Source organism: Hipposideros armiger, unplaced genomic scaffold, assembly GCF_001890085.2.
Source record: "Hipposideros armiger isolate ML-2016 unplaced genomic scaffold, ASM189008v1 scaffold_867, whole genome shotgun sequence".
NCBI classification, from domain to species: Eukaryota; Metazoa; Chordata; class Mammalia; order Chiroptera; family Hipposideridae; genus Hipposideros; species Hipposideros armiger.
Genome location: NW_017732217.1, coordinates 370,256 through 382,614, shown reverse-complemented (window position 1 = coordinate 382,614; position 12,359 = coordinate 370,256). Strand labels below are relative to the sequence as shown.

Below are 12,359 nucleotides of genomic sequence, written 5' to 3'. Positions count from 1 at the left end.
AGTCCAGCTTCCGGCGATGAAGGCGGTCCTTCCGGGGCGGGCCTCCGGGCCGAGGGAGGAGCGTCTGCTTGTTGGCGCCGCCGGCCGGGAGGGCGGGCGGCAGCAGTGGGCGCGGGCTCCGAGGGGCAGGTGAGACGCGGGCCAGGGGAGGTCGGACTGGGACGGAAATGGTGGGAATGGATGGCGTCCGTGTCTCCGGAATCAGTCTTGGAGCAGCTGTGCGGCCCTGGACAAGCGACTTCTTTCTCTGAATCTCAGTTTTCCTCCTCTGTACAATGGGGGTCAGAATCCGACTATAGCTTCCTCCTCTGTGGAATGGGGGTCAGAATCCGACTATAGCTTTCTCCTTATGGGTTGGAGTGAGAAGTCAGCTTGTGCATGTCGGTGCCCCTCGTTCAGTGCCTAGGGGGACAGTGCTCACTCGTTCTTATGCCATTATCGTTAGTATTGATGATGATGTTTGCGCTTGGCGTGAAAGACCTGGGTGTGGGAGCATGAAAGATTGTTGGACTTGGAGGCCGGCAGATTTCAGTTCAAGTCCCAGTTCCACTTTGTGGCAGTGTGCCTATGCCTTCATCTCTCCGAACCACATTTTCCTCTTCTATACAATCCTCTTCTATACAATGAGGGCTAATAGTTCAAATATCATAGGGTCGTTGTGAGGATGCTGATGAAATGTGGGTGTATAGCCGGTAGCACAGGGCCTGGTACAGTCTTGAGTAGGAGCTTAGTAGATTGGGACTATCAATAATTATGAGAGTCATTGGTGTAGCTGGGACTTCCAAGGAGGTAGAGAGAAGGAGGAAGCTCGAAGATAGTAATAGGAAAATATTGGAAACTGGTGTTGGGGAAACCAACATCCTGCCACTTACTATTGGCCAATTGTTCCAAATCCCATACTATTAGATTTTTTTTTCTTTAAAACTACTGATGCGTTTTCCTCCAGTCAGTTAATTTGAGAAGGAAAAATTGTATTTGCTCTCCTGATGAAAACTGGCTTGGCTGGTGGTGAGACGGAACACTTAACCTGCAATACAGTGGAAGCTGAACAGCCTGTTAAATTGTAGATGGAAACAAAGCGATTTGAAAGGGAATAACTTGTATTACGTGATTCCGTGTTGTCAGGTCCCATGGTCCCCATCAAGTTATTTCATACTTGTTCCCAGCTCACACTTTGCATATGATTTACATGGGCCAGTGACTGCCCTACCCTTTTCCCTAGCTTGCTGAATTTATTTTATTTAATGCACACATACTAGCACTTATCACCTCTGAGCATTGTTCTAAGGGCTTGGCATTTATGAACTCACTTAATCCCTCTAACCACTTTAAGAATAAATATCCCTATCATTCTTATTTTATAATCGAGGGAAGTGAAATCCAGAAAGATGGAGCCACTTGCCCCAGAGTTAGGGTTAGGAAGTGGTAAAATTGGGATTTAGATCCAACCCTTCTAAGGGCATCTAGTATGTTATAATTATTTGAGTTTTGGGAGTGGTCATTTTTCCATTATTATTAATGTTATAATTTTCACTGTTCAGGAGAGCCAGCGTTGGATATGGACTTTTAACAGTAAAGAAAGGAAACTGAGTCCAGCAGGAAATTCTGCCGCTATAGGAGAATACCAGTACTTAAAAACTTCTGGTAAGCATTAACTGAAACTTTGCAAAGACCAACCACAGTGCCTGGCTTGTAGTAATTCCTCAAACCAGCATTAATCATAGCCATTGGACTGACTTGGGTTCAAGTCCTGGCCCTGTAGTTACTTGCTGCGTGACCTTAGACCTGCCACTCTCATCTGTAACATGGAGATCATTTTTGCTTTCTTCCCCTGTGGTTGTGAGGAGTCACAGAGATGTGTATATACTCAGTGCCTGGCATGTGAACATTCAATAGGAACTGCTGCACAGGCACTGGAATCAGGGAAAAGTTGTTTTTGACTCCTGGTAAAGCCACTTACGAGATGTGGCATTTGGCAAATGACTGTACCTCAATGCATTGGTTTTTTTCATCGATTAAAATATGGCTAATAATAGTCCTCACTCATGAGGAGGTAGTGAGGCATCAGCATGATGCATGGTTTTGGTCCTGGTGCACAGTCAGTGCCTGGCATGTGTGATATCTGCCTTACTGAAGCCTCTCCACTCCTTGCTTTTTGAGTGAGGCCAGTTATGTTTTCTTTGCCCAGCAGTAAAATCCAGGAGGGAAAGTGGGTCCTAGGGAGTCAAGTACAGGGCGGAATGATGTCTGTGGTCATGTTCATCAATAAGAGATGCAAGCAGAAGCCAGTGAAGGGCAGGATGAATCCTAGCCAGAGGCAGAGGAGAGAGTCTCGCATGTGGAGTCTTAGGGAAAGCTTCACAAAGCAGGTGGTGGCAGCTAAGCAGAGTGAAGGAGGGCTTGCCAGGAGGACAGGAGGAGATAAGCATTCCAGGCATAGGTGACATTCCCTGTGAAAACTGGGAGGCAGGCAAAGCCCCTGGGTGTTAAAGGGAAGGCTGAGGTGGGAGCCCTGGGAGATGAGAGACTAACCCACACTTGTAGAGTACTTGAAATGCAGCAGCACTGTCTCAGGTGCTTTGTACAAAGAAACTCATCGAGCCCGCACAGCACTTCTCTAAGGTAAGTAAGGTTTGTACCATCCCACTTTACAGATGGGGATACCGAGGCCTGGTGCAGTAACTTGCCGACGTCACACAGCTAGTAAGTTGATAGAGCCAGATTTGAACCCTGCAGCCTGGTTCCAGAGTCCTTACTCTTATACTGTCTCTGTTATACCATCAAAATGGGGGCAGGGCCTGGAGGAACAGATCATGTGTTCTGGACAGAGGGCCTTCTACACCCCGAGAAGGAGGCGGAGGAGGGATGAGGGTGAAGGATCAGAATTGGGGGCTGGGGTGGGTCGCGAGGAGCGGAGTGAAGGACGAGGGCAGAGGAGATGGAGGAGGGCTAAGTGGGAAGTCTGGGCCAGGGCAGCGTGGGACAGGTGGTCCTGGAGTCAGATAGCATTGAATCATCAGGAGAGAAAGTTACTTCCTTTAGTTTCCTTTCAATGCGCTATTAATGTCTAGGAGAAAGTCTCTGTTGGTGCCAATATGTCTTTAACACCTTTCTAGCACCTGCTAATCTTATCTAAGTGACAATTGGTTTTTCATTTCTCCTCTGAGGCCTCTCCTGACCTGGGGCCCCACCTCTCTGCCCTTGCCTCCTCTCACTCTCCCCGCTCACTCCACTGCAACCACTGGCTCCTTACTGTTCCTCAGACATGCCAGCTGGGCTCCTGGCTCAGGGCAATGGACTTGCTTTACCTTCTGGAACACTTCCTTTGTAAAACCACAGGGCTTACTCCTTCTCCTCCTCTGGGTCATCCTATTCAGAATTGCAACTCCTTCCTTCCCAGGCCTTCCATGTTTTCTCCATGACACTCTAAGGCTTCCTGACACACTACATCGTTAGCTGTTCTACTTGTTTACTCTGTCTCTCCCTTCCCCCTGTCCTTACCTACATGCCAAACTCCATGTTTTTGTTGACCTCAGTATCCCTAACTCACAGAACAGTGCCACACACATAGAAGGTGCTTAGTAACAGTTTTTGAATGGATGAATGAATGGGTATTTATGGTTAAAGTCTTGGGCAGGGGGTCTGTTTTCTGTCCCTCTCTTATTCAAGCAAAAAACTTTTGAGGTGTGAGAATGGAGCTATGGACATCTGTTGTCCCTGGGCCTTGTCCCAGGCAGAAGTGATAGTTATGGTGACAGTTCTGTCCCAGGCTGACTTTCTGCCAGCTGCTCCAGTCTATTCCTGGGCTCTGAGCCCCCAGTCCAGGAACTTGCCTCTGGCAGGCAGACAGGCAGCGAGAGAGGGACGTACGCTCACAGCCGGCGGCGACTCACGGGCCCTCTCCCCTTGTTCTCCTTTCCAGGCTCCAGGGAACAGCGTCAGGGCTAGGGCGACAATGGTGTCGGTGACTATGGGTGAGTCTGTGGTCTTCTCTCCGGGGCCCCCTCTTCCCACTGCCCTTTTTGAGGTATGACCTTGGTTGGGGGAGACGGGGTGGGGGAGGGAGGGCCAGGCCACAGGCAGGAACAGCTGTACCCTGAGGAATGTGGAGGCCGGGCCGGGGCCTGCTCAAAGCCTACCTGCCTCCTCCCTATACCTTGGCCTCCTGACAGCCTAGCCTAGCCATTAAGAACTTGGGTTATGAAGTCAAGCAGATTTCCCACATGGCCTCTCAGAGCCTCAGTTTTCTTACCTGTAAAATGGAGATACTAATACTCTCTACATCCTGGGACATTGTAACGATTAAGGAGGTCATGTAAGTAAAATCTTGGGCATAGCTCTCAACAAATGTTAGCTATTATTATTATTCTCATGAGCCTTATCACCATATTCTCTTTAAGCTCTGTATTTTTGGGTTGTCAAAGCACAGAGATTAGCTGGTAGCTTTAAAAATTTGGGGGATTTATTGTATATATAGAAGAGTACATAAAACATTCGGTTATAAGACCAATTAAAAAGCAAACACCTGAGTGCATCTTTTATGATTCCATTTATATAAAGCACAGAAACAGGCAAAACCAATTGCTGTTAGAAGGTAGTTGTGGTCCTTTTGAGGCAGGGAGAAGTGATTACATAGGGATTATGAGGGGGTGCTTCTGAGATTTGGAAATGTTTTATTTCTTTATCTGGGTGCTTGTTACATGGGTGTATTGGTTTATGAAAACCTATCCACTGGGGAGGGGGGGGAAAAAAAGAAAACCTATCCGCTTATGTGTCCTTTTGTGCGTGTGTTTTATAATTCAATGAAAAGGTTTTAAAAAAGCAAACCCCCTCTTAGCATACAGGTTAAGAAATAGACTATTGCCAGCCCCCCAGAGGGCCCCACCCCAATCACAACCCTTTCCCTCCTCCAGATGGAATAAACCACTATCTTTGTGATAATCTCTCCTTACCTTTCTCTGTAGTTGTACCACCAGTAAAAACATTTCTATTCCATAGACTTTAGTTTTGAACTTATATGAATGAAATCATGCTGTGTGTGCTTTTGTGACTGGATTCTTTTGCTGAACATGATGTCTGAGAGTCATCTGCGTTGTCCTGTGCAGCTGTGGTTCTTTACTTTTCATTGCTGTATAGTATTTCACCACCTGAGCGGCCACCATTTGTTTATCAATGCTGCTGTCAGTGAATGTTGCAGTGTTTCTGGGTTGGGACCACTTCCGACAAGCTGCTGTGAATATGCTAGTGTTCGTCTCTCGGTGTGTTCAGCCTCTCGGTGTGTTCAGCAAGCCACACCCCATTGATACCAAGACTCATATTGTTGCTCATCTTATTTCTGAAATGGGGGTATGTCTTAGAGCTGGTGGCTTACGGTTGTTTGATTGGCAGTACATTTTCCTTCTTAGTAGTACAGTAAGTCCTCACTTAAAGTCGTCAGTAGGCTCTGTGACTTTAAGCAAAATGGTGTGTAACGAAACCAAATATAGGCTAGTTGACATTATAAACAAGAGTTAAGTTCATGTGGTATCACATCAATGTTACAAGGAAACGACGTTATTTGAGGACGTGCTGTGCATGATATGATGCTGTGGCCCAGATGTGGGGACTTTTCAGTTCCTTGACTTTGCTTCAGGCAGCTAGCTACTCACAAGCTATGTGGCACAGTTTCCCCCCTTAACAGTTTAATTGAGATACATTTCATACAATCACCTGTTTAAAAAGTACAATTCAATGGTTTTTATATTCTATATTCACAGAGTTGTGTAACCATCATCATAATCAATTTCAAAACATTTTTCATCTTCCCCCCAAAACCCATACCCATTAGCAGTCACTCTACATCCCCAGCACCTGGCAACCACTAATCTACTTTCTGTCTCTATAGGTCTCTGTAGATTCACCTGTTCTGGACATTTCATATAAATGGAATCATTATGTGGTGCTTTTTGATACTTAGACACAGGTACCCAATTTTGGCTGATGGAAGCCAGGGCTCCATGGCTTAGCAAGTGGCTAGTGCCTGTGCAAAGTAGAAGAAGGCACCCTTTTCCTCTGGGCTGGTGTGGAAGACCTAAGGGCATGAGCTTACCTGCCTCAATCCCGGGAGATGGGCCTGTGGCCAGGTGGGCAGGGGCCTCCTTGGAAGAGGGCTGGCCCTGCACTGCTACCAATGCAACATCTGGCCCAGAATGTGTCTCTTTTCCTCCTCTGAGCCTCAGTTGTCTTATAAGCAAGCAATTTAGCATAGTAATACCAAATTTCTTCTATTCTAAAATAGTATGGATTGTTGGATGTAGCGTTATGTATCATGAGAAAGAAAAGAAAACAAAACTGTTGCCAGTTAAAGTGTGGCACACCAACTTGGGCCTGTGAAGCAACGTCCTCCACAACTAAACTGAAGAACAAAACGACAGCAACTTGTCTGTTCCACTTCCCCAGCACTGTTCCCATCCCCCAATTCCCCAATAAAAATCTTAAAAAAAAATAAAAATATAAAAAAGTGTAGCACACCATCAACTGTGAGATAGATCCTAGTTTCAGAGATATTAAAATGTGAAAAAAAGTTCTACTTGAAATTAGTGATCTTATTTAACACCTGGCCTGACAGGTCAGGGTCAGTTTGAAGGTCACACCCAAGAGGGCAAGAAAGACGTTTAGGAAACAGTAAAGCTACATGGGTGGAGTTTGCCTGGTCTTGGCCTTGGCTCCATGTGTAGAGGTGGCAAAATGATAATAATAATAATAATAATAATAATAATAATAGTAATAGTAGTAGCTGCAATGGGTTGAGGACGTCCTCTGGGCCAGGCATCATTTTGAAGTCCTTTATGTGGTGAGTCTGCACAGTGACCCAAGGATGTTTGTGCTGTTATCTCTAGTATGTCAGCTTCATGAGGGAAGGGACTTGGTCTTGTGCCCTGTGGTATCCCCAGTGACCTAGGACAGGACCTGGCCTATGCCAAGTGCTTAGTAAGTACTTGTTGAATACATTACCCCAAATTTACAGATGAAGAAACTGAAGCACCGAGCGTTAACTTGCTCATAGTCCCTCAGCTAGGAAATGGCAGAGCCCGGATTTGAAACTTATGCTTTCAACTCCATACCTCACTGTGAGGCAGGGCTGCCCCTGTGAAGAGGCAGGGGCTTGCTGACACTCATCGGCCAGCTCTATGACCCTTATTTCCACCCACCTGCGGATCCTGTCACACTCTGGGTCTGTTGATGGGGACGGGCAGAGAACCCAGAGTCCTGGCTCCCCCAAATCAGTCATTGGCGAAGTATGGGGGGTGATTGCTGTGAGTCACACTCCAGGGCAGGGCAGAGCTGTAAGAAGGGACGTGTGGGAGCATATGGGCTGGGGAACTCTGCTTTTTGTTAGCAGTGTGGCTGGGGCTGAACTGCCCAACTTCTCCCTGCCTCAGTTTCCTCATTGGCAAAGTTGGGGGAGTGAATGCTGCTTAACCCACAGGGTTGTCAGGCGGTTAGTTCCGTGGTACATGTGAAGCACTCAACCCAGGGCCTGGCATTTGAAAGCGTTTAATTTGTGGGAGCCGCTGCTATTGTGGTTTTGCTGTGGCTGTTCTCTAAAGAGAATAATGTGAATAACGAACCCTGTCGACAACACCCCTCCTCTAGCCACTTCCGAGTGGATCCAGTTCTTTAAGGAAGCTGGCATTCCTCCGGGACCTGCTGTCAATTACGCTGTGATGTTTGTGGATAATAGGTAAGGACGCCAAGGGGACAGAGCTGAACTTGGGGAGGGGAGAAGTTGGGGGAGACAGAGAGCTGGCTGGCCCACCTGTGGCCTCACTGCTGACCCTCCTTTGTAGGATCCAGAAGAGTATGCTGCTGGATCTCAACAAGGAAATCATGAATGAGCTGGGCGTGACTGTGGTGGGTGACATCATCGCCATCCTCAAGCATGCCAAGGTGGTGCACCGCCAGGTGAGTGCTCTGCTTCACCCCTCTCTGTCCCTGGGTTTAGGGTGGGGTGGAGGGACAGTAACAGAGCCAACAGGAGGCTTGGAAGCAAACCTGAGTTCCAAGGCTGTTTCCACCACTTGCTGTGTGACTTTGGGCACATTGCCTAACGTCTCTGGGCCTTACTTTTTCCATCTGTAGAATGCACAAAGACAACCCCATTTTGCAGGGCAGTTGTGTTAAGTTACATAAAACCCTAGTACAGTATAAACAGTAGGGCTTCAGTAAAGGCTGTATGTAATTATTATTATTACTTCTCATTTTACAATGATAATTATCACTAGAAGGACCCAGTTGAGACTTGGCCAACAACATGGTCATTCTGTTATTGGTCCCCGAGCTTACAGTGACCTTAGACTGGTGATTTTACCTCCCTGAGTCTCTGAAACACACTTTTCACACACCCCTGCTGCATAGGGTAGCTGTAGCCATCTACAGATAATGTATGTGGCCCTGATTGCCAGGCCTGGAGTAAGTGCTTGTGAAGTTATGATAGCTAACACCAGGTGCTTGCCATGGCCTGCCAGGCCCTGTTTCCGCCCTTCATACATATGAACTCATTTACTCCTCCCTCCACTTGACTGAGGAGGAAACCTGTTCCAGAGTAGCACTTCCAAGCACTCCGCTTTACCACATGGTGGCTGCTGGTGTTATTCTCGCCACTCCTGGTGGCTTCCTCCATTTCAGAGACGGCCTTCATATGTCCATCCTCTAGGACAAGACCCCACAGTGAGGGCTTTCTCAAGTCAGGGATGTGATCAGAGTTACAACGGAGATGATCACTGAACAAAACGTTTTTTTTTCTTCACACTTTTAAATTTGGGAACAATTTTCAACTTCTAGAAAAATTCCAACAATAGTACAGAAAGTTTCTTCATGTCCATCACTCAGCTTCCCATAATGTTAACATCTTACACAGCTATGGTACATTTGTCAAAATGCAGAAAACATTAGTATGCTATCATTAAACTACAGACCATTTGGATTTCAGCCGTTTTTCCACTAATGTCCTTTTTCTCTTCCAGGATGCCCCACTGCATTGACTTATCATGTCTCCGTAGTCTCTTCATTTGTGACAGTTTCATAGTCTTCCCAGGTTTTTGATGACCTTGACAGTTTTATTTTTTCAAGTTATAGCTAATAAGCTTTATTAAAGTCGTAATATTTTGCTATATTTAGTTCAGGTATATATTTTTTAAATTTATTGTTCAATTACAGTTGACATCCAATATTATATTTGTTTCAGGTTTACAACATAGTGATTGGACATGACCTTGACAGTTTTGAAGAATACTGGTCAGGTGTTTTATAGAATGTCCCTCAGTTTGGGTTTGTCTAATGCTTTCTCATAGTTAGGAGTGAGATGTTTTGAAATCTTTTCTCTAGTGGCTCTTATACCCCTAATTTTGCTTAGATTTCTGGGTTTCCTATTCCCACCTCATACCCCTGTCTCCGTGGTAACAGGCACCTATTTTTTTACAGGACATGTGCAAAGCCGCTACTGAGTCAGTGCCCTGCAGCCCCAGCCCCCTCCCAGGCGAGATTCGCCGAGGGACCTCTAGTGGTGAGTCCCATCTGGCCAGGCCTCCTTTCCTTCATTCTCACATTCCTGCAGTGAAGGGAACACACCTGGAGCCTGTAGAAATGGCAACAAAGCCCTCTGAGGCTGTCTTCTCTTAGGGAAAAATACACTGGGTGAGGGACTGGGTGAGGTAGTTCTGTTGTATAAAGTCACTGCGAATGCTGAATTAGTGAATACTGAACCCCTGCTCCTAGGGGAAATACAGGGTTAGGTTCCTGTGAGCCTTTGATCACATTTTCATCAACTGATCAATACAGAACCTTCTTTTACAAGGTGTGATCAAACAATACAGTGAATGTTTAAATTTAAAAAAAGTTATTACAGTAAAAGACGTATTATTGCCATTAATCCCCTTCAAAATACTCCCCTTCTCTTTGGAACACACTTATCCCATCGTTTTTGCCACTTTGTGAAGCAGTTCTGGAAGTCCTCTTTCATGAGTGTCTTTAGTAGTACTGTTGTGGCTGCCTCGATGTCCTGAATCGATTCAAAACGTTTACCTTTCATGGTCATTTTGACTTTGGGGAAGAGCCAGAAGTTGCATGGTGCCAGATCTGTGAATAAGTTGGATGAGGACACACCGTAATGCTTTTATTTGACATAAATTGCCATGCCAGAAGTGATGTGTGACACGGAGCGTTGTCATGATGGAGGATGATTTACGGCACACTTTAAAACACATCTTCTCTCAGGCCGGCCGAGTGGCTCAGTTGTTTAAGAGTGTGAGCTCTGAGCAACAAGGGTCACAGGTTCGATTCCCACATGGGCCAGTGAGCTGCGCCCGAGCTGAGCTGCCACTGAGCTGCCAACAGGTGGACAGTTTTTTTACTTTTGTTTTTTCAGCAGTATGATACCTTTAAAAAAAATAAACTTAAAAAATTTAACATGCATATTAGTTAGCCTTTGCTGCTTAACAAGCCACCCCCAAACTGGTTTAAAACACAGACTTTCACTTCTTATGGTTTTATGACTTGGCTGGTCAGTTCTGCTCTGGGCCAGCTCAGCTGACCACAGTGGTCACCTGACAGCTCTGCTGAGGCTGGGTGATCTAGGATGACCTCGCTCACATGTCCGATGGTTGGCTAGATATCAACCGGGACAACAGGGGCGACTTGACCATATGTCTCTCATTTTCCAGCAGACTAGCCTAGGCTAGCCTAGGTGGTTGCAGGGTTCCCAAAAGCAGCACAAGAGGGTGCTGGCCCCATTCTACAAATCACTTCTTAAGCTTCTGCTTGTATAACATTTGCTCTTGTCCCATTGGCCAAAGCCAGTCACATGGCTCAGCCCAGAGTCAGTATGGGCAAGTCCTACCTAAAGGCATGGATGAAGGGAGGTTGAACAAATTGGGGTCCCACAACTTACATACAGAAAAGTACCTTCAGATCATAAAAGTACAACAGAATAGAATGACTTTTCACAAGTAGGACACCCCTGTAGATAGCAGCATTCAAATCCAGAAACAGAAACATGACCAGCATCACCACCTCCTCTCAAGGGTATCCACTACCCTGATTTCTAACAGCATAGGTTAGTTTTCCCAGTCTTTCAAGTCTGTATAAATGGGATTAGGTAGTATGTACTTTTTATACCATTGTGAGTGTCTTAAGTAGTTTAAGATAAATTTAAAAAATTAAACAGAAATACTAGTGGAGGAAATAGGCAATAAAGAAGAGAAGCGGAAACAGGTCAAGAAGGAAAGGGGGGCAGAATGCTCCAAAACAGCATTCCTGACGCTATAATATCGAATGTGTGTGTCCATGTTGAGGCAAAAGAAAAGAACAGCTGTTCGTACTCTGACATCCTGACTGCCACTCAAATTCAGTAGAGCAGACAGAGTGTTTTTCCCTCCACCCAAATGGTGTTTACCTGTTATGATAAAACATAGTATCCCGGATCCCTTTGAAGCAAGACCTTTCCCTCTGTGGCCACTGTCACCTGCTCACCTTTTACAGCAGAACATCCCAGTCACACTGCCCTTGGCCCGGCAGAGTGTTGGTAATAACAAAGGTCCTCCCAGTACAGATTCTAGCAACCAGTCCTCAAAAAGCCGCCCCTATCTGCTTTAAGAACATCTAAAGAAATGTCTTGGGAAAATGTTGGAAGGGGATACACCAAATTATTAAGAGGGGAGTAAGCAGGGTCGAAAACAGACCCTTTCTTCCTGGGAGTGGGGAGGGATGAATTCTGATTGGGAAGGGCCAATTCCCAACTTCTAGGTGGCAGGAATGTTCCAGTTCCTGACCTGGGTGCCAGGTATGTGGGAGTTCACCTTTTGCTAAGTGGCCTGTGTAGACTTGATGTATTTTCCTGTGCGCTGTAGTTATAAAAAACAAACAAACAAAAAGAACCCAACATAGCAATATGTAATTATAATACTGTGTTGAGGGTCATTATGGGGAACTTTAGGAGGCTTCAGGAGAGCACATAGCCGGAAAAGAGAAGACTTGTGGGGGTGGATAGGACAAAAGACCCAAATCGGAAAGCCACTGGTGGTGGGGGGTTGTTACTGGGACTGTCAAGCAAGCAGGGGCAGCATGAAGATTGTCCCCTCCTTCCCTACAGGGCTTCCCCAAGAGCTCTGGAAACCCACGCCCTAAAGCTAGCAGCAGCTGCACCCTGAGACAGGACTGTTTCCTTCCCATGCTGAGGTTGGCCCTCCAGTCAGTGCCCTGTAGCTCCTGCCTTGTACTGTGGGACATTCCTCCTCTTTCTCCACAGAAGACAGGGGCCTCCAGAGACTGCCCTCCTACCCCCACAGGGAGGTCACTGCTTTCTTTCTTTTTTTTTTTTTTTT

The 12,359-nt window shown here is 46.2% G+C and overlaps 1 protein-coding gene across 4 annotated transcripts in view; it reads left to right on the top strand.

Annotated features, from left to right (window-relative positions):
* Nucleotides 1-25: 25 nt before the first annotated feature.
* CUNH19orf47 (chromosome unknown C19orf47 homolog) overlaps nt 26-12,359 on the top strand; it is a 20,179-nt gene continuing 7,845 nt past the window's right edge. For 2 of the 4 annotated variants that reach the window (XM_019629747.1, XM_019629744.1), the window contains exons 1-7: nt 26-129; nt 1,542-1,644; nt 2,655-2,703; nt 3,923-3,974; nt 7,636-7,723; nt 7,830-7,944; nt 9,463-9,544. In XM_019629747.1, the coding sequence (XP_019485292.1) occupies nt 3,956-3,974; nt 7,636-7,723; nt 7,830-7,944; nt 9,463-9,544 (304 nt within the window). In that variant the 5' untranslated portion in view covers nt 26-129; nt 1,542-1,644; nt 2,655-2,703; nt 3,923-3,955. Of the gene's footprint in view, nt 130-1,541; nt 1,645-1,678; nt 2,623-2,654; nt 2,704-3,922; nt 3,975-7,635; nt 7,724-7,829; nt 7,945-9,462; nt 9,545-12,359 lie in introns of those variants that run through there. The other 2 variants (XM_019629745.1, XM_019629746.1) reach the window with 2 other exon arrangements.